The sequence below is a fragment of the Macaca nemestrina genome, chromosome 9, assembly GCF_043159975.1.
Source record: "Macaca nemestrina isolate mMacNem1 chromosome 9, mMacNem.hap1, whole genome shotgun sequence".
NCBI lineage: Eukaryota > Metazoa > Chordata > Mammalia > Primates > Cercopithecidae > Macaca > Macaca nemestrina.
The window spans coordinates 39,389,209-39,412,108 of record NC_092133.1 but is presented as its reverse complement, the minus strand read 5'-3'; the positions used below and the strand labels follow the sequence as shown (position 1 = coordinate 39,412,108).

The 22,900-nt window shown below is 40.0% G+C and overlaps 1 protein-coding gene across 4 annotated transcripts in view; it reads left to right on the top strand.

The window, feature by feature from the left end:
- The window catches only part of LOC105479987 (TBC1 domain family member 12), a 148,992-nt gene that overhangs the window by 109,254 nt on the left and 16,838 nt on the right, over window positions 1-22,900 (top strand). For all 4 annotated transcript variants that reach the window (XM_071069460.1, XM_071069463.1, XM_071069461.1 and 1 more), the window contains 3 exons: window positions 4,995-5,075; window positions 9,819-9,907; window positions 11,650-11,721. In XM_071069460.1, coding sequence (XP_070925561.1) covers window positions 4,995-5,075; window positions 9,819-9,907; window positions 11,650-11,721 — 242 coding nt within the window. The remainder of the gene's footprint in view (window positions 1-4,994; window positions 5,076-9,818; window positions 9,908-11,649; window positions 11,722-22,900) is intronic.

Genomic DNA, 22,900 nt, shown 5'->3' with positions numbered 1-22,900 from the left:
TATAAAAAAATCCCAAAATTAGCCAGGCAGCCCACATGTGTGGTCACACCACTTGAGAGGCTGAGGTGGGAGGATCACTTGAGCCCAGGAGGTGCAGTGAGCAGCTGTGATTGTGCTACTGCATTCCAGCCTGGGTGACAGAGTGAGACCCTGTCTCTAAATAAATAAATAAATAGTTAATAATAAAATGTGCTAAATTGGCCTAAATGATAATGTTAATGCTAGACAGTGGCACCACATAAAGACTTAAGGACTTTAGTATAATACTAGAAATAATATATTGTCACTGTTACTTCTAAAATTTTTCTTTTTATATTTATTGAAAAAAATTAAAGTAATGAGAAAGTACAAGTGTCTGCTCTTCCACCTAAATTGCTATTCTTGATCCTACTGTAAACACTGTTAGCAATTTGGTGTATATTCTTTCTGGTCTTTTTTCTATGTACATAAAGTGTGCATCTACATATGATCAATTTTTTTTTTTTTTGAGATGGAGCTTCCCTCTGTCGTCCAGACTGGAGTGTAGTGGCGTGATCTTGGCTCACTGCAGGCTCCGCCTCCCGGGCTCGCGCCGTTCTCCTGCCTCAGCCTCCCGAGTAGCTGGGACTAAAGGCGCCTGCCACCACCCCCAGCTAATTTTTTGTATTTTTAGTAGAGACAGTGTTTCACCGTGTTAGCCAGGATGGTCTTGATTTCCTGACCTCGTAATCTGCCCGCCTCGGCCTCCCAAAGTGTTGGGATTACAGGCGTGAGTCACCGCGCCCGGCCCATATGATCAATTTTAAAGCTTTTCTTTTATTTTTCCCCCACAATTTATGCCATAAGGTTATTCTGTGGCTTGCTTTCTTCACCCTGTAATCTATAAACATCTTCCATGTTAGTGCATACAAGTCTGCCTCATATGTACTGTAGCTACATTGTATTCCACAATTTGGATGTACTATAATTTATTTAACCATTTTCCTTGTGATAACCAAATCAAAGACATATATTTTTTCCTGCCATTCTATAAGAAAGACATATATGTTAACATCCAAGTACTGTTTTTCATCCCTCAAAAGAGATTAAAATGAATGAGAATTACCCATACAGGGATGACTGAAAATCATTCATAAATATTTACCAAAGGTCTCAAACAAACTTTGACTGTTTATTTCAGTTCTAAGAATTTACTCTAAGGAAATAATCAGGATTGGATGCAAAAGCTTTTCTGCAATCAGCATTATATATAATTGGACAGAATTATAACAAAAATTTAAATGTTTACCCTTTGTCTGAAAAGCAGTGCCAACTTTGGATATTATGATTATGTATGATTTTAAAATTTGATGTTCACAAGTCTCCTGTAATAAACATATTATTTTATTTATTTATTTATTTATTTTGATATGGAGTCTTGCTCTGTTGCGGAGGCTGGAGTGCAGTGGTGCTCTCTCAGCTCACTGCAACCCCCACCTCCTGGGTTCAAGCAGTTCTCCCTGCCTCAGCCTCCCAAGTAGCTGAGATTACAGGCGCCTGCCACCACACTGACTAATTTTTGTATTTTTAGTAGAGACGGGGTTTCACTGTGTTGGCCACACTGGTCTCGAACTCTTGACCTCAGGTGATCCGCCCGCCTTGGCCTCCCAAAGTGCTGGGATTACAGGCGTGAGCCACCGTGCCCAGCCAACATGTTAATTTCAAAGAACTTAAAAACTTTTAAAATAGAATTTAAAGGAAGAATTAAGTTTTTATTTAACTTAGAAAAAATTAGAGTTTATATGACTTAAGTGTTCTTTCCAAATATAAACTGAGATTACCTTTTCTTTCTGAGTTTGAAACAGATTGAATGTTTTTAACTTATAGTCAGAACTTTCAGTTAGATTTTCTAAATCCATAATAAGAATTTTTGAACATACTGTAATTGTTTAAAGTCTTAAGAATCAATTTTGCAAACAGATAATGAGGTATTGATGGTTATATGAAGTTTTGTTTGCAGTTTTTATTGATAACTTTGGCTTTAGAATCTGAGTTATCTTGATAACTTAGACATTAAAATATTGGTTAAATTGGTGTTAATGTTTTGTGATACTATAATCAAAAGGTTCTTTTTTAGCTTGAAATTTATAGTTTTGTAACATAACTGAGTCATTTATTTCCAACGTAATTTTAGATTTTCTTCACTAAATATTTATGTATTCAAGAATGGAATGTGTGTTTATTCTCTTTTTTATTAGTGTGGAAAAGATGCTATAATTGGATTGAAGTACATTTATTTTTGTTAATTGTTTACTTTTGAATGGCTTTAGTAATTTGACTTGTTTTAGTCATGAAGTTTATACTCATTAGAATAGTAGCTAAGAGTGAGGGCTCTAAAGTCAGTCAGATATGGTTCAAATCTTGGTTCCACCATATATATTAGGTTTGTGACCTCGGGCATATTACTTAACATCTAGAAGTCTTAGTTTTTCTTCATCTGTAAAATAGGGGTAAGAATATGAAAGGATTGTTCTAACAGTTATTTGTGATAATATAAGATGATAGTGAAAGTGCATTTTGCTGAGAGTATGGATAATATCATAATTGTCACAAAATCAGAAAGCAAAATATACACTGAAATCAAAGTATTCTCTGTTCAAGTCCAAAGTATCATCTTTAAGCCTGCTTCAGATTCTCCCTTTGCAGATTCAAAGCAAAGTAAGTGTGACATGAGGACCCAAGCATCAAATTGAACTGAGATGCAGGTCTTCTTAACTGTAAATCTTACTGGAGAGATGTCCTTTGATGTTTTGAAACGCATTACCACATGTTTATTATTGGATCAATTTTATGACTTCTAAAACTGATGGGTTTGTCTGGTGAGCCCCCCGTTTTTTGGACAGTTTTAAAATTTGGGTAGAATATTGAAGCTGACTGTCTTAGAACCAGTTTGAAATTTTTTTTAAAACTTACAATTTTATACCTAATAACCCCCAAATTTATATGTATAAATTTTAACATATTCATCTCTTCTATGTAGTCATTGATGGAGCCAGGCATAAATAATAGGAATTTTGCCTGGTGTGGTGACTCATGCCTGTAATCCTAGCACTTTGGGAGGCTGAGGCCGGTGGATCACATGAGGCCAGGAGTTCAAGACCAGCCTGGCCAACATGGTGAAACCCTGACTCTACTGAAAATACAAAAAATTAACTGGATGTGGTGGCACATGCCAGTAATCCCAGCTATTCAGGAGGCTGAGAATTGCTTGAACCCAGGAGGGGGAGGTTGCAATGAGCTGAGGTCACGGCACTGCACTCCAGTCTGGGCAACAGAGCAAGATCCTGTCTCAAAAAATAATAATAGGAATATTAAGTTTTTAAAAATTTTTTTCTTTCCAAACTGTTAGTAGTAATGAAAAGTAAATAGAAGGGAGAAAAGATTAGAATAGTAAGAGTGTGTTTGAAATATATCTAGTCAGGTATTTGATAATGATACGCTTCTTGGCAATATAAGAATACTTGTTATGGTATAGTCATTACTTTGGAAAATTATGCAGTTGTTTAAAAGAAACAACAGCAGATCTGTATCTACTAATGTGGAACAACCTCTAATATAACAAAGTAAGATACAGATCGGTGCATGAAATACGTTGCCACTTCAATTTTTTAAAAAAGGATTATATATATATATGTATATACTTGTGCGAGCATATTTTCATTCTTGGAAGAATTAGAGCTCTGATAACCACACTCGCATCTGAGGAAAGGAAATTTATTTTTCTCTCTATACCGTTTTGTACTTTTTGAATTTTTTTTTTTTTTTTTGAGACGGAGTCTCGCTCTGTTGCCCAGGCTGGAGTGCAGTGGTGCGATCTCTGCTCACCGCAACCTCCACATCCCAGGCTCAAGCGATTCTCCTGCCTCAGCCTCCCAAGTATCTGGGATTACAGGCACGCACCACCATGCCCAGCTAAATTTTTTGTATTTTTAGTAGAGACAGGGTTTCACCGTGTTGGCCAGACTGATCTCAAACTCCTGACCTCAGGTGATCCACCTGCCTCGGCCTCCCAAAGTGCTGGGATTATAGACATGAGCCACCGTGCCTGGCCTCCGTTTTGAAATTTTTAAAAACCATGTTCATGTATTACCTTTAAAAAGGAATAAAATTTTAAAAAGAATTAATTGAAGCAAGAAAAGTTATTTTGGACAATATATAAACTTTGGTGTTTGGGCAAGACATATTTTTTCTATTCTTCTGTCCCTGAAATGTCCTATTTTTATGTAGTTTCAAATATCTGCAATAGTTAGTTACAAAATAGAGACAAATAAAATTTGGAAATTGAGAAAATTTTTAAAATCTTTCCTGTCCTGAAGTTTTTATGAGATCCTGCATATGGGAGTGCAGTAACTAGGCACTTAAATTAAAAAGATAGGGGTAGAGATTTTGTTTGTTGGTGACAAACACCAAGTCTATGTGAAACATAAGTATCTTTAGATAGCAATATCATGATGGAGAAACCAGTTTCAGGAGTGATAGAAAGCAAGATCTAGCATCTATTGAAGTGCTAGGAGGTTCCAGGAGCTTTACCTATATTATCTTATTTAGTCATCAGTAACCCTATGAGTAGGTGGTGTTTTTCTCTGGTTTACAGATGAAGAAAGCTGAGTTCCAGGGTAGCTAAGTAACTTTCTTGTCCCTCAGATAGTAAATGGCAGAGCTAGAATTTGAATCTAGGTCTGATTGACCTCAAAAACCATTTTTTCTGCTGTTCCACAATGATACTTCTTAGCAGAAGCATCTCTTTCTGCCTCATAGGTACATTCTATATTGTAACTACTTGATGATTGCTCTGCAGTAATTTGCTTTCTTTCTGAATAGCTTTGGTAGAATCAAGTACTTAGATTTGCCACTTTTTTGATGCTTGCTACATCAGAGAGACCTGACCTGTAATAGGTGAAGAGTAAAAATTAAAAATTTGCAAATATATTTCTTTCGTATTATTCATAAATTTTTGTTCTCCCCATTCCCTCCAGAACTTTATGAAATCTTCCTCTCAAGAGCAAAAGAACGGTGGAAAAGTTTCAGCGAAACAAGTTCAGAGAATGATACAGAAGGTGTGATTTCTTTTTTTATATAAGAATTTTAGGGCTGGGCGCGGTGGCTCAAGCCTGTAATCCCAGCACTTTGGGAGGCCGAGACGGGTGGATAACGAGGTCAGGAGATCGAGACCATCCTGGCTAACATGGTGAAACCCCGTCTCTACTAAAAAATACAAAAAACTAGGCGGGTGAGGTGGCGGGTGCCTGTAGTCCCAGCTACTCGGGAGTCTGAGGCAGGAGAATGCCGTGAACCCGGGAGGCGGAGATTGCAGTGAGCTGAGATCCGGCCACTGCACTCCAGCCTGGGTGACAGAGCGAGACTCCGCCTCAAAAAAAAAAAAAAAAAAAAAAGAATTTTAGGGTGAAAATTCAGCTACTGAGCATGATTTTGTACCGTGTATCAGAAGCTGTAGTAATTACTTTACATATATCATCTTATTTAATCTTAATAACCCTTTCAGTAAGCAAGGCTAGAGAAAAGACTTGATTTACAGAAGAGTTCATGTAAGTATCATCCTAAGGCCTTTTAGCTATGTCAGCTATTTGTGGAGAACTAAAAGTACATAAAAGGTAAAGAAGTTTTATACTGGCAGACAGCAGCTATTTCATCATTCTTTGAAAACTCATTTTTATGAAGCAATGAAATTATAAGAATTAAAATTATAAGTATTCACTTCTGAAATATTTTTTCAAGAATAATTGGTGAGGCTGGGCAAATGGCTCACACCTGTAATCATAGCACTTTGTGGGGCCAAGGCAGGTGGATCACCTGAGGTCAGGAGTTCAAAACCAGCCTGGACAACATGGCAAAACCCTGTCTCTACTGAAAAAAACAGACAATAGCCGGGCGTGGTGGCAGGTGCCTGTAATCCCAGCTACTCGGGAGGCTGAGGCAGGGAGAATGGCTTGAACCTGGGAGGCGGAGATTGTGGTGAGCTGAGATCGCGCCATTGCACTGCAGCCTGGGTAACAGACTTCGTCTCCAAAAGAAAAGAATAAATGGTGAAAGTTGCACTTCAGTAGAAATTAATTGAATGTAATGAAGAGTTCCAGTCAGAAGCAGTGTCTACATAAATTACTGTTTTCTTATTTCCTGGATATTTATAATTTGCATGTGTCATTTAACTTTTTGGTCATTGCCTTTTTAAATATTGCTTCTGCCCTATCTTGCCTGTTTTCCTTCTAGACTCCAATTACATGTATAGTAGACCATTTAACAGTGTTTCACATACGGCCGGGCGCGGTGGGTCAAGCCTGTAATCCCAGCACTTTGGGAGGCCGAGACGGGCAGATCACGAGGTCAGGAGATCGAGACCATCCTGGCTAACACAGTGAAACCCCGTCTCTACAAAAATACAAAAAAAACTAGCCGGGCGAGGTGGCAGGCGCCTGTAGTCCCAGCTACTCGGGAGGCTGAGGCAGGAGAATGGCGTGAACCTGGGAGGTGGAGCTGGCAGTGAGCCGAGAGCGCGCCACCGCACTCCAGCCTGGGCGACAGAGCGACACTCCGTCTCAAAAAAAAAAAAAAAAAAAAAAAAAACAGTGTTTCACAAGCCTCTTACACTCTTTTTTTTTTGGGGGGGGGGGGAGGTAGGGGATAGATACAATTCTATATAATTGAAAAAAAATTTTTAATTTATCATATAGGGATGGGGTCTCTCTATGTTTCCCCAGCTGGTCTGAAACTCCTGGCCTCAAGCCATCCTCCTGCCTTGGCCTTCCAAAGTGCTGGGACTGCAGGCATGAACCCCTGTGCCTGGCCAACTCTTTTTTTTCTCTCTCTCTCTCTCTTTCTCTGCTTCAGTTTCATTGATTTTTATTGATCCATCATCAAATTCACTAATGCTTTCTTCTGGTTTGTCTAGTCTGCTATTAAATCTAAATCTGTATAATGGGCTTTTAATTTCAGATATGCTTTGTAACTGTAGAATATTCACTTGGTTCTTTTTATACATTCTATTTCTCTGTTGAAATTCTTCATCTTCCCATCCCATGTTCCTTCCCCCATCTTTTCCTCTATTTTCTCTTAAAAATTTATTATTATTTTTTTCTCTAGCGCATATCAGCCAGATATTTTCTTTAACATATTTATAATAGTGTTGTCGTCTGTTAATTCCAATACTGCATCATCTGCAGGTCTGCCTCCGTTGGCTGTTTTTCCCCCTTATTTCCCCTTTAAAGTGGTTGTAAGTCACATTTTCTGCTTCTTTATATATCTTAAATGTTTAAATTGTATGCCAGACATTGTATATAAAAAGAATGTAGAAACCAAAGCTGAGGTTTCCACTGCAGAGAATACTGCTCTTTCCTGTTAGGCAGTTTGATTAAGGGCTTATCACCTCAATTCAACCATTAATTGATCTCGGTTGGGGCAAGGTTGCAGCTTTCGATAGATTTAGTTTATCTTGAGTTTCAAATTTCTTGATGGGGAAAAAGTGTTTTTATTTTCTTCAGATTGAGTCTCGCTCTGTCGCCCGGGCTGGAGTGCAGTGGCGCAATCTCAGCTCACTGCAACCTCCGCCTCCCAGGTTCAAGCAATTTTCCTGGCTCAGCCCCCTGAGTAACTGGGATTACAGGCACGCTCCACCACGCCTGGCTAATTTTTGTATTTTTAGTAGAGATGGGGTTTCACCATGTTGGTCCGGCTGGTCTCGAACTCCTGACCTCAGATGATCCACCCACCTTGGCCTCCCAAAGTGCTGGAATTACAGCACTTTGAGCCCCCACAAAGTGGTGCCACTTTGGAGCCACCACACCCAGCCCAAAGTTTTCTATTTTGATTACAGGTATCTCCCTCCAATGATAGGCCCTCTCAAGACCTTGTGACTTTGGGTGATTTTATTCGGCATTTCTAGCCCGGCCTTCTGCATTCAGAAAAGTCCCATAGGGAAAACCAGGTACACATTCAGGACTCCTCCAGATTCCTGTCTATCACATCAGTTTTATTTGGCCATGTGTAGCTTTTCTGGTTTCTCTTCCTTCAACCAGAGTGACTTTGTCTATGGCAAGCTTGATCCTAAGCCCATACCCAGACCTGGCAGATACCCCTAGGAAGAAAAATGGACACTGGTGTCTACTTATTGGGGGAACCAGCCCCTGATATTTCAACGTAGGTTCTTTTCTGTTTTCCCTAAGTGTCGGCTGGTCTGAGAAATAAAGGGAAAGAATACAAAAGAGAGAAATTTTAAAGCTGGGTGTCTGGGGAACGCATCACATGTCGGCAGGTTCCATGATGCCCCTTGAGCCACAAAAACCAGCAAGTTTTTATTAGGGGTTTCAAAAGGGGAGGGGTATACGAATAGGGAATGGGTCACAGAGATCACATGCTTCAAAGGCAATAAAATATCGCAAGGGCAGAGAGACAGAGTGAGATCACAAGGCCATGGTGAAACTAGAATTACTGATGAAGGTCCATGTTCTGCTGGGCACACGTTGTCATTGATAAACATCTTAACAGGAAACAGGGTTCGTGAGCAGACAACTGGTCTGACTGGAATTCACCAGGCTGGAATTTCCTAATCCTAGCAAGCCTGGGGGTGCTGCAGGAGACCAGGGTGTATTTCATCCCTTATCTTCAACTGCATAAGACAGACACTCAAAAAGTGGCCATTTTAGAGACCTTCGCCTGGAAATGCATTCGTTTGTCCAGAATTATTCCTTGCTGAGAAAAGAATTCAGCAATATTTCTCCTATTCGCTTTCTGGAAGAAGAGAAATATGACCCTGTTCTGTCTGGCCCCGCAGGCCGTCAGACTTTATTGTTATCTCCCTTGTTCCCTGAAAATTGCTGTTATCCTGTTCTTTTCAAGGTGCTCAGATTTCATATTGTTCAAACACACATGCTTTACAAACAATTTGTGCAGATAACGCAATCATCACAGGGTCCTGAGGTGACATACATCTTCAGCTCATGAAGATGATGGGATTAAGAGATTAAAGTAAAGACAGACATAGGAAATTATAAGAGTGTTGATTGGGGAAGTGATAAATGGCCATGAAATCTTCACAATTTATGTTCTTCTGCTGTGGCTTCAGCCCGTCCCTCTGTTTGGGTTCCCTGACTTCCCGCAACATCTGCTCACCAAGGAAAGCCTCTTACTTTTCTGGACTTTAAATCCTATTGATCTCTCTGTATCCATAGCTCTCTGATGATTTTTTAAATTTGATATTTGTAGTTTTTTTCCTAGTTGTTACCATGAAAATAATGGTCTGCCTTTATCTTCTGTAAAAACTAGAACTAGAAATCTTTTACCATATAACTTTCTGATAAATGTATAGCTATCTTTTTTGTACAAGAGACTAACAAGTTCTTTTTTTTTTTTTTGAGACGGAGTCTCGCTCTGTCGCCCAGGCTGGAGTGCAGTGGCGCGATCTCGGCTCACTGCAAGCTCCGCCTCCCGGGTTCACACCATTCTCCTGCCTCAGCCTCCCGAGTAGCTGGGACTACAGGCGCCCACAACCGCGCCCGGCTAATTTTTTGTATTTTTAGTAGAGACGGGGTTTCACCGTGGTCTCGATCTCCTGACCTTGTGATCCGCCCGCCTCGGCCTCCCAAAGTGCTGGGATTACAGGCGTGAGCCACCGCGCCCGGCCTAACAAGTTCTAACAAAAGCTATGTGACATTTCTTATAATTTCTTGATTATTCAGCTTTTAACTTTAATTAAATAGCACATATGCTGTGTGATCATTCTGTATTTATAAAATTGAACTTGTTACAGCCAAGTGATCATTTAAATTGTATCTGCTTGGTAAATGCAGGTGTATCTGTTGCTGATCGAGAGGCCAGTCTGGAATTAATTAAGTTGGACATATCCCGTACATTTCCATCTCTCTACATCTTTCAGAAGGTGAGGGTTTCTAACCAGCTTGTCATTACTTAAAAAAAAAAAAATCTATCAATATCCAAGGCAACAGATTATTTAAATGAATAGCTATTACTTTAAAAAAGGCAAAACTATAGAAATTGGGAACCTTGTATAAAAGTCTAAAACTAGTTATAAAATTATAAAGGAATTTCTATTATTTTATTCCACTGACCAAAATACATTGTAGTTAGCATAGCATTTAATACCTTTTATGTAGTAGGTACTTGATGAATTTTATTACAGTGAATTTGTTTTGCTTTTTATTTTGTAAGATATATGAATTATTAATGTTTTGGCCTAGTATATTGTTAAAGTATAAAGAACTTTGTCACAAAACTTAAAATGTTTCAGAATTATCATTAAAATAGGAAGAAATGGTTTTTTTTGGTACATAGGCTATTATGAAGTTGATTATACCTTATTGAAAGAGAAATGACTACATTATATATACTTTATCTTTGGCTGAAGTCTTTATTTTTATTTCTTTTTAAATTTGAGATCAGGTCTTGCTATGTTGCCCAGGCTGGACTCGAACTCCTAGGCTCAAGCAATCCTCCTGCATTGGCCTCCTGAGTAGCTGGGATTATGGGATTACAGGCATGTGCTACCACACCCAGCTGATTCAAGTCTTTATACATGGAATTCTTCTATGTTTAGATTTATAAAAATAAAATGAGATAAAAATTTTTACCATTAAGATTAAAATTATTGGCGGGCGCAGTGGCTCAAGCCTGTAATCCCAGCACTTTGGGAGGCCGAGACGGGTGGATCACGAGGTCAGGAGATCGAGACCATCCTGGCTAACACGGTGAAACCCCGTCTCTACTAAAAATACAAAAAAAAACTAGCCGGGCGAGGTGGCAGGCGCCTGTAGTCCCAGCAAAGTAGTCCCAGCTACTCGGGAGGCTGAGGCCGGAGAATGGCGGGAACCCGGGAGGCGGAGCTTGCAGTGAGCTGAGATCCGGCCACTGCACTCCAGCCTGGGTGACAGAGCGAGACTCCGTCTCAAAAAAAAAAAAAAAAAAAAAAAAAAGATTAAAATTATTAACACGGTTTAGTGTAGCTTGATGATTTTTTTTGCTGATGCTGTATTATATAAAATGAAACAGTCTGTATTCATCATACTCTTATTATACCAAATGTAGAAGGTTTTAAAACTGTTGGCAAATTATATAGCTTGTATCCATCAAGTAAGTTTATTTGACTTTTAGTACTAAATATTTCTTTTTTCTTTCTTTCTTTCTTGTTTGTTTTTTTTTGGAGCGATTCTCACCCTTTTGCCCAGGCTGGAGTGCAGTGGTGCAATCCTGGCTCAGTGCAACCACTGCCTCCTGAGTTCAAGCGATTCTTCTGCCTCAGCCACTCGAGTAGCTGGGATTACAGGCATATGACACCATGCCCAGCTAATTTTTGTATTTGTAGTAGAGATGGGGTTTTGCCATGTTAGCCAAGCTGGTGTCAAACTCCTGGCCTCAAGTGACCTGCCCATCTCGACCTCCTAAAGTTCTGGGATTACAGGCATGAGCCACTGTACCCATCTGCAGTATTAAATATTTCTTATTAATAATTTGGAAACATCTTGGCAGAGTACATTTATAATATTTTTTATTAAATATGCTAAAACTAGTCATTTAGGAAATGTTACAGTTTATTAACATGTTATATAAAAATTAACTTAGAGACAATTATTTGTACAGTTTCAAATTTCATTTTTCTCTCCTAAGGGTGGCCCATATCATGATGTCTTACATAGTATTTTAGGGGCATACACGTGCTACAGACCTGATGTTGGTTATGTAAGTATTTGTTTCAATCTGTTTTTTGAATGTAAGCATTTTATCTACACTCTTTATCAAAATATCCTATGTTGTATTAGCTCCCAAATGTCTGTATCTCTATGTCTGTTTTTCTTGGGCTTATCAATTTACCCAGTGAAGAATCTTTCCATCTCTTGCTGAGCTTATATGTACTTGAGACTGTCAGTTTTCTGGGGGAGCTATGGGAGATTTCACCATGCAATTTCTAAACTTTTATTTCATGTCCTGATGTCAGGGGGGTGCCTTGTCCCCCTCTTTTAACCTTCTTTTCCATGACTGTGCCTCTAGAGAGTAAACCTCCTGTGTTCCACCAGGTTAAGGGAAGGATAGGTACCTGTCCCTAAAGGATAGGGGAGGGGATTTGCTCCTTTTACAGACTTTCACCCAATCCTATTTTTAGCTCTATTTCACAGGTACCTGACAACTTCGGCTTCTGAGCCTTCAGGGTTTTACAGCAGAATTGGCTTGCTGATTGTTGGCTTCCTCCTCTGTAGATATTTTAGTTTTAACATTCTACACTTACTTAATTTACAATTTCTAAAACACTATTAACTATCTACTATATAATTTTTCATTCTTGTAGTCCTCATGGGTTAATATTTTTTTCTTTACTGTATTTTTAGTTGGATTTTTCAGGAGAACAAAGAAAGATGTGATGTTCAATTGCCATTTTTAACTAGAAGTTATAGAACTTTCATCTTCGCACCTTTGCCTTAAAATAAAAGAATGTTAGACATCTCTATAGGGTGACTGTCTGGTACAAGTTACTTTGTTCTGTTGCATGTTCATTTCTATGTTTGTTTACTCAATAAATATTGTGCAGTTATGACTATATGTCAGGCATTGTTCTAGGTACTTGAAATACCTCAGTGAACAAAATTATTTCTTTCCTTACAATGCTTACAGTTTAGAAGAAAGAGACAATAAACAACAAACAAGTAAATCATGTTATATTAAAAGATAAGTGCTGTGGAAAAGTGTGGGATGATAAAGGGGGAAAGTGCCAGATTTAGGGTGGGGCAGGTTGTAGTATTTGGAAAGATCATCAGATAGTCCTTATAGAGAAAGTTAGATTTAAGCAGTCTTTAAACTCTCTTACTCAGGTATTCTGTGAATGAATTGTAAGAACACCTTGTATCCCCTTCACATGTTTAAGCTGAAGTTTAAAGTTTTTTATTATAAGTTTACTTGTAAATAATTTAATTTTTTAGCACTGGTTAAATTTGACATCTTATAGTTTTTTTAAAATGTCCCCAGGCAGGCCAGGCGAGGTGGCTCACACCTGTAATCCCGGCACTTTGGGAGGCCAAGGCAGGTGGATCACGCGTTCATGAGTTGGAGACCAGCCTGACCAACATGGCAAAACCCTGTCTCTACTAAAAATAGAAAAATTAGCCGGGCATGGTGGCATGCGCCTGTAATCCCAGCTACTCAAGAGGCTGAGGCAGGAGAATTGCTTGAACCTGGGAGGCGGAGGTTGCAGTGAGCCAAGATCGTGCCACTGCACTCCAACCTGGGCAACAAGAGCGAAACTCTGTCTCAAAAAAAAAAAAAAAAAAAAAAAATGTCCCCAGACTGGGCACAGTGGCTCGGGCCTATAAATCCCAGCACTTTGGGAGGTTGAGGCAGGAAGATCGCTTGAGCTCAGGACTCCCAGGCTGCAGTGAACTAGGATTGGACCACTGCATTCCAGCCTGCACAACACAGCAAGACCCTGTCTCAAAAAAAAACAAAAGAAGTCTGTAGTGGAATTTAAATACTGTAATGAATTTACATATATCATAGTCCATTTAAAAAAGTATATATTAACAAACTTTTCATTAATATTTTACATTTTTTGCTTTTTCTCTGAACTTGTATCTCTTTCTTTTTTTATTTTTTTGAGACAGGGTCTCAGTCTGTCACCCAGGCTAGAGTACAGTGGCGTGATCATGACTTACTATAGACTTGACCTCCTGGTCCCTTGGTCCCTGGTGAGTCTTCCACCTCAGCCTCCCAGGTAGCTGGGACGGCAGGCACAAGCCACCATGCTTGGCTAATTTTCTGTATTTTTTGTTAAGACAGGGCACTATGTTTCCCAGGCTTGTCTTGAACTCCTGGCTCAAGTGACCCGCCCGCATTGGCCTCCCATAGTGCTGGGATTACATATGTGAGCTACGGTGCCTGACTGATACTATGATTTTTTAATATAATGTTGTATAATTAAAACAAAGTAGTTAATCTGCCCAACATCTGAAATATTTGACCTTTTTTGTAATGATAGTATTTGAGATTTACTCTCTAAGAGATTGTGAAATGTACAGTACTCAATCATTAGTTGTGTTTGCCATGTTGTGTGATAGATATTAAAAAAAAAAAAAATCAGGCCAGGCATGGTGGCTCATGCTTGTAATCCCAGCATTTGGGAGGCCAAGGTGGGAAGATCGCTTGAGCCCAGGAGCTTAAGACCAGCCTGAGCAACACAGTGAGACCTCATCTCTGCAAATAATAAAAAATTAGCCAGGTGTGGTGGTTTGCCTGTAGTCCCAGCTACTCAAGAGGCTGAGGTGGAAAGATCGCTAGAGTTCAGGCTCTTGAGGCTGTAGTGAGCCGAGATCGTGCCTGGGCAACAGAGTGGTACCTTGTCTCAAAAAAAATGAAAGTTACTCCTCATTTCAACCTGGAGCTTTTTGTACTCTTTGATTATCATCTTCCCTACCCCCAAGCCTCTGGTAACTACCATTCTGCTCTCTGCTTCTATGAGTTCGGTGGTTTTAGATTACACATTTAAGTGAGAACATGCAATATTTGCTTTTCTGTTTTTGCCTTATTTCACTTAGCATAATGTTCTCCAGTTCCATCCATGTTGTCCCAAATGACAGAGTTCCTTCCTTTGTTAAGGCTGAACAGTATTCTTTTGTATACACACACACACACACACACACACACACACACACACACACACACACACACACTCTCTCATCCCATTCATCTGTTGATGTACACTTAGGTTGCTTCCTTAACTTGGCTATTGTGAGTAGTGCTGTAGTGAACATGGGAGTGCAGGTATCTTTTTGATATACTGATTTCAAGTCTTTTGGGTAATAGCCAGAAGTGAGATTGCTGGACCACATAGTAATTCTATTTTTAGTTTTTTTGAAGAACTTCATAGAGTTTTCTCTAGTAGCTGTACTAATTTACATTCCTATTAACAGTGTGCAAGTTCTTTTCTCAACAACCTCACCAACACTTATCTTTTGTCTTTTTGGTAATAGCCATATACAGCAGTCCCCACTTATCCTTAAGGGATATATTCCAAGACACCAAGTGAAATATATAAGTTTGGGTTTTTTTGTTTTTGTTTTTGAGACGGGATTTTGCTCTTTTTAATTTTTTCTTCCTTTTTTTTTTTTTTTTTTTTTTTGAGATGGAGTCTTGCTCTGTTGCCCAGGCTGGAGTGCAGTGGTGCTATCTTGGCTCACTGTAAGCTCCACCTCCCAGGTTCACACCGTTCTCTTGCCTCAGCCTCCCGAGTAGCTGGGACTACAGGTGCCTGCCACCACACCTGGCTAATTTTTTTGTGTTTTTAGTAGAGACAGGGTTTCACCATGTTAGCCAGGATGGTCTCGATTTCCTGACCTCATGATCCTCCCACCTCAGCCTCCCAAAGTGCTGGGATTACAGGTGTGAGCCACCATGCCCGGCCAAGATGGGGATTTGCTCTTGTTGCCCAGTTTGGAGTGCAATGGCATGATCTTGGCTCACTGCACCCTCTGCCTCCTGGGTTCAAGCAATTCTCCTGCCTCAGCCTCTCGAGTAACTGGGATTACAGGTGCCCGCCACCATGCCCGGTTAATTTTTTGTATTTTTAGTAGAGACGGGGTTTCACTATGTTGGCCAGGCTAGTTTCGAACTCCTGACCTCAGGCAATCCACCCGCCTTGGCCTCCCAAAGTACTGGGATTACAGGCATGAGCCACCGTGCCTGGCCTATATAGGGTTTTGTACTTGTCCTGAAACTGCAGATAGTGCAGAATCCTATAGATACTATGTTTTTTCTATACATACATACCTATGATAAAATTTATTGATTAGGCACAATAAGACATAAACAGCAATAACTAATAATAAAGTAGTACAGTTATAACACTCTTCTAACAATTTAGGTAAAAGAAGCAGTACTCGAACACAAGCTCTACAATACCACAACAGTTGATCTTATAACTGAGATGGCTACTAGGCAGGTGGGTAGCATATACAGCATGGTTATGCTGGATAGAGGGATGATTCTCTTCCTTGGCAGGATGAAGCAGGACCACTCCAGATTTTACCACCCTATTTAGAATAGCATGCAGTTTAAAATGTATGACTTGTTTATTTCTGGAACTTGCCATTTAATATTTTCAGACCACTGTTGACCACAGGTAGCTGAAACTTCAGAAAGCAAAACTGGGGAAAGTGGAGGACTACTGTATTTTATTTGATTTCTGTCACAGAATTTTATTCTAATGTAACACTCTTCTACCCAAAAGTCTTTTAGTAATCTCATTATACTTCTGCTACAAATATATAAATTAATTAAAAATGAAAAATCAGCTTTATTTCTGATATACATAATATTCTACATATTAAATGTTTTTTCTAATTTGTTATTACAATTATTAGTATAACTGATCAAAAAAAATAGACTACATAAATGAAAAAAAAAACAAATTTTTAATTATCTCAGTAACTCAATTAGATTCTCCTTCAACTTTATTAAAAACAGAAGACTGTTAAGTACTTGAGTTGCAAAAACATTTTGTTACCAATCATTAGAATTGTTCATTTTCTCAGTTTCTGTAAAGTATCCCAAAAGCCTTTATTGAGACTAGTCAAAATATCTATTACTGACATTTTATGCTAAATTTTATTTTGTGTTTTGTGTTTTTTGTTTTGAGACAAGGTTTCACTCTGTTGCCCAGGCTGATCTTGAACTCCTGGGGCTCAAGTGATCCTCCCACCTCAGCCTCCCAAAGTGCTGGGTTTATGTATGAGCCGCTGCACCCAGCCTACACTAGATTTTAAAAAAAGAAAAAAAATCTATTAAAATTATATCTTCAGGCTGCGTGCGGTGGCTCGTGCCTGTAACCCTAGCACTTTGGGATACTGAGGCAGGCAGATCACTTGAGGCCAGGAGTTCAAGACCAGCCTGGCCAACGTGGCGAAATCCTGTCTCTACTAAAAATACAAAAATTACCTCAGCGTGGAGGCGCATGCCTGTAATCCCAGCTACTCAGGAGGCTGAGGCACGAGAATTGCTTGAACCTGGGAGGCAAAGGTTGCAATGAGCTGAGGTTGTGCCACTCACTCCAGCCTGGGTGACAGAGTGAGATTCTGTCTCAAAACAAACAAACAAAAATCCTCACTTAAAGGCAGTTGTTTAACCTGGTATACTGAGAAAAATTGGGGAAAATTAAAATACCATTACTTTTATTACACTTATGATTTTTTTAGAATATGTTTTAAATATATTTTTTTTAAACCCTGGCTGCAGACTTATTAGGTCATTGTATATTTGCTGCCGAAATGAGCTCTGTTAGGTCACTGAATTTATGTAAAATGACCACTATATAACTTAACTGGTAGTATCGAGGCTCATTGACAAACCAGTCAGTCAAATCATACTTACTTTATAAGTTAAAAATAGTGTAGATTATATTGGAATACCTATTTCATGTCATGATTTGACCAAATACGTTTTTTTAGCTATGTTAATGAATAACATATGCTGAATCTATAAATAACTCATATGAACGTTTTATCTGTAGTTTTTATTCTTGAAAAAATTTGGTAATCTTGGTTCATGTTTCAGTTATACTTATTTAAAAGAACCACAGTGTCCAGGTGCGGTGGCCCATGCCTGTAATCCCAGCATTTTGGGAGGCTGAGGCAGGTGGATCACCTAAGGTCAGGAGTTTGAGGCCAGCCTGGCCAACATGGCGAAATCCTGTCTCTACTAAAAATACAAAAATTAGTCAGGTGTGGTGGCACCGGCCTGTAATCCCAGCTACTCGGGAGGCTAAAGCAGGAGAATTGCTTGAACCCAGGAGACGGAGGTTGTAGTGAGCCGAGATCCCACCACTGCACTCCAGCCTGCGTGATGGGGCTCTGTACTGTAGGTGCTGTTCTCTTTGTTCTCCTGGATCTCCTGGAACTCTCCCTCAAGGACTATGCATTCTTTTTTTTTTTTTCGAGATAGAGTCTTGCTCTGTTGCCCAGGCTGGAGTGCAGTGGCACGATCTCAGCTCACTGCAACCTCCGCCCTTGGGTTCAAGCAGTTCTCCTGCCTCAGCCTCCCGAGTAACTGGGATTACAGGCACATGCCACCATGCCTGGCTATTTTTTGTATTTTTAGTAGAGATGGGGTTTCGCCTTGTTGGCTAGACTGGTCTCCAACTCCTGACCTAAAGTGATCTGCTGGCCTCGGCCTCCCAAAGTGCTGGGATTATAGGTGTGAGCCACTGCGCCAGGCCGAAGGCTATGTATTTTTTGATATTACATGTGATATGGAAGAGGTGAGGTCACTGTATTGTCATTACTCATTCCCATTCTACCATGTACTAGAATTCAGTCTTATTTAGTCGTATATGTGACAGGAAGCCAGAAGGTTTCCCCAACCAATATTTAGAATTATCCACATTTCATGCCTCCTAGCAATTCCCCCTAGTAATTTTTGTCATGGGTGAGGACTGTGACTTTCACTTGTTACTGTGGCATTGTCAGCCAGATCATGTTTAGAAAAGAAGACATATGTAAATTGAGGATCTGGGATTGAATTCCCTTAAAATATCCATGACTGTGTACTTTCTGGATACTGTTTGTGGCTATAAAACACACTTATCCCAGTTTAAAACCACTACTGTCTAGATTAAGGTTATTGAATTGTCTTAGTTTTCTACTTTCAAGACATGGTTATAGATTGCTTTTGGGTAGAGCAGTTGTGGATGAATGTTGAGTGTTACCTGTCTGTAGATCCACTGATGCAAGTTTTCTTTTTTTAAGCAAGGAGGTGGCTATTAATTTGCCTGGCACTTACAGTGAACTGGGCCTGCCCTATGATGGGGATTTAAGGTGGGTGTATCATAAAAGTAGAAGTGAGAAGACAAACAAGTTTCCCAGTATCTCAGGTGGAGTAAAAAATGTAGACCAGGAATCAAATATTACTCTAAGAACTTCGTAAGATTTGTATACTCCCCCACCTTGTTTTTTGTTTTGTTTTGTTTTGTTTTGTAAAAACAGAGCCTCACTGTGTTGCCTAGGCTGATCCTGAATCTCTGGGCTCAAGCAATCCTGCCTTGGACTCCCCAATTACTAGGATTACAGGCATGAACCACCATGCCCGACTCATTTATTTTTTGTTATAAGTCCTTGTTTCTCCATAGTTATTATCAATAAGACACCAAAAATAAGAAGCCTGTGTGTAAGCCTGCAAGAACAATAAAGGGTGGGGAATTTAAGTGGATTGTCTTGTCCCATATCCTAGCTAGGCATAGAGGAAGAGAGAAATTTCAAATGACAGAAAGTGGGTGGGTTACACAGGTGCTTCAACTGGTAAAGTATTATTTCTTAAGCTGATCTTGGTTCACTGCAACCTCAGCCTCCCGAGTAGCTGGGATTACAGGCGCCTGCCACCACACCTGTCTAATTTTTTTTGTATTTTTAGTAGAGACAGGGTTTCACCATGTTGGCTAGGCTGGTCTCGAACTCCTGACCCCAGGTGATCTGCCTGGCACCTATAGATAGGTATCTTTTTGTTGTCTGTGTTTTTTTGTTTGTTTGTTTCCCACATTTTTATTTTGAACAACTTCAAATTAATAGCAAAGTTACAGCAGTTTCCTCCTGGTTCAGAATCCACTCAGGGTCATGTGTGGTATTTAGTTGCTCTTTTTAGTTTCCTTTAAAACAGAACAGTTCCTCAGCCTTTTGTATGTGTCGTAACAATGTCACTTTTCAAAAGTTAAGGCTAGTTGTTTGCGGAATGACCCTTAACTTGAATTTGATTATTTTTTCATGATTAGATTCAGGTTAGACAGTTTTGTCAGCAATACTACATAAACTATGTGTCTTTTTCAGTGCATCACACCATAAGTCAATAAATAATGCAAAATATTTAGAAGAATTGGACTCTGAAGAAATTATATAAATAACTGTTTTTCTTATTTTCTTTTTTTTTTTTTTTTTTTTGAGACGGAGTCTCGCTCTGTCGTCCAGGCTGGAGTGCAGTGGCCGGATCTCAGCTCACTGCAAGCTCCGCCTCCCGGGTTCACGCCATTCTCCTGCCTCAGCCTCCCGAGTAGCTGGGACTACAGACGCCCGCCACCTCGCCCGGCTAGTTTTTTTTTTTTTTGTATTTTTTAGTAGAGACGGGGTTTCACCGTGTTAGACAGGATGGTCTTGATCTCCTGACCTCGTGATCCGCCCGTCTCGGCCTCCCAAAGTGCTGGGATTACAGGCTTGAGCCACCGCGCCCGGCTCTTATTTTCTTTTCATATATGAACAAGAGTGATACATGATAAATCTGAATGAGCTATAAATAGCTTTAAAAATATGCATAAAATAAATATTCTGGGCTGGACACGGTGGCTTACGCCTGTAATCCCAGCACTTTGGGAGGCCAAGATGGGTGGATCACCTGAAGTCAGGAGTTCAAGACCAGCCAGGCCAACATGGTGAAACCCCGTCGCTACTAAAAATACAAAAATTAGTCAGGCGTGGTGCCACCTGTATTCCCAACTACTCAGGAGGATGAGGCAGGAGAATCGCTTTAACCTGGGAGGGGAAGGTTGCAGTGAGCCGATATCGTGCCACTGCACTCCAGCCTGGATGATAAGAGCTAAACTCTGTCCCCCAAAAAATTAAGTAAGTAAATAAATATTCCATGTGATAAGGCATTATGCCATTGCTTAATTGGCAGCATTTTTTCTTTTTTAGTGGTATGTAAAATAATGTTACTTATAATAAACAACATTTTAGATGCAATTAAATGTAATTTTAATTCTTTCTATTTACTTTGCTACCATTCTATTACAGATCATTAACACTTTGCCCCTTGTATTCATTCAGCAAATATTGTGGTACTAAGAATACAACTATGAACAAAAAACATGGTGTGGTCTCTGTACTAGTTTCCTATGAATACTGTAAGAAACTACCACAAACTTAGTGGCTTTAAACAACACAAATTAGACTGGGCACCGTGGCTCATGCCTGTAATCCCAGCACTTTGGGAGGCTGAGGTGGGAAGATTACTTGAGGTCAGGAGTTTGAGACCACCCTGGACAACATAGGAAAACTCTGTCTCTACAAAAAAAAATGTAAACACACATACAACAACACCACAAAGTTATTGTTTGACAATTCTGGAGGTCAGAAGTCTGAAATAGACTTCACTGGGTTGAAGTCAAAGTGTTGGCAGGGTTGTGCTTCCTCTGGAACCTCTAGGGCAGAATCCATTTCCTTGCTTTTTCCACCTTCTAGAGGCTGCCTACATTCCTTCGCTCATGGGCCTATAGCTCCATCTTGAAAGCCAGTAGTGTAGCATCTTCAAATCTCTCTGACTAGCTTGCCTTCTTTCTTCACTTATAAGGAACCTCATGATGATTACTTTAGGCCTACCCAGATAATTCAGGATAAGCTCCCTATCTCAAGATCCTTGACTTAATCACATCTGCAGAGTCCCCTTTACCGTGTATGGCAACATTTTCATAGCTTCTGGTAATTAATAAGGACTTGGACATCTTTGGTGGGCAATTATTATGCCTACTACAGTCCCTGTCTTCATGGAACTTAAGTTCTAGAAAATAAAGTAGGCAATTACTATAGAATCTGCAAAAAATACTCAGAAGACAGAGAAAGAGAAATAAGATGAGAACAAAGAAATAATTGGATTGCAGAAGCTAAGGGAATGCTGTTAAGAGAGACAGCACCCACTGGGTTTTACAATAAGTATCATTGGTCATGCTGGCAAGAGAAATCTCAAAATAGTGTGGTAATGGAGTGGGAATACATACTGAAGTGTATTAAAGAGTGAAAAGGGAGCTGAGAGCTGGGCGCGGTGGCTCATGCTTGTAATCCCAGCACTTTGGGAGGCCGAGGTGGGTCGATCACCTGAGGTCGGGAGTTCAAGACCAACCTGACCAACATGAAGAAACCCCATCTCTACTAAAAATACAAAATTAGCCGGGGTTGTGGTGTATGCCTGTAATCCCAGCTACTCGGGAGGCTGAGGCAGGAGAATCACTTGAACCTGGGAGGTGGAGGTTGTGGTGAGCTGAGATCGCACCATTGCACTCCAGCCTGGGCAAAAAGAGCGAAACTCTGTTTCAAAAAATAAAATAAAAAAAAAAAAAAGAAAAGAAAAAGGAGCTGAGAAAGTAGAAATAGTGATTGTAGGCATACCTTTCAGAACACTAGGCTGAGAACAAGAGACAAAGTTAGCATTGCAGTTTTTTGTTGTTGTTGTTTTGTTTTGTTTTGAGATGAAGTCTCGCTCTGTCACTGGGTCTGGAGTGCAGTGGTGCCATCTTGGCTTACTGTAGGCTCTGCCTCCCAGGTTCACGCCATTCTCCTGCCTCAGCCTCCCAAGTAGCTAGGACTACAGGCACCCGCCAGCACTCCTGGTTAATTTTTTGTATTTTTAGTAGAGACAAGGTTTCACCATGTTAGCCAGGCTGGTCTTGAACTCCTGACCTCAGGTGATCCGCCCGCCTCAGCCTACCAAAGTGCTGGGATTACAGGCGTGAGCCACTGCACCCAGCCCATTGCAGTTATTCTTAATGGTCTCACTGTGTAAGTCCATTATACAAATCTCTTCCAGAAGTGTGTGTTTGATAACTTTTTTTTTTAATTAAAGAAATGTATGGGCTGGGTGGGCGTGGTGGTAAACACCCATAGTCTCAGCTACTCAGGAGGCTGAGGCAGGAGGATAGCTTGAGCTGGGAGGCAGAGGTTGCAGTGAGATGATATCATGCCACTGCATTCCAGCCTAGGTGACTGAGTGAGACCCTGCTTCAGAAAAAATAAACCAAAAAAAAAGGAGAAGTGTATGATAGCTGCCAATAACTCACAAGCAAGAAGCAAACATCTATACAGCTTAGCCTTTTACTCGAGGTTTTTCACAACATAAACACATCCTACCT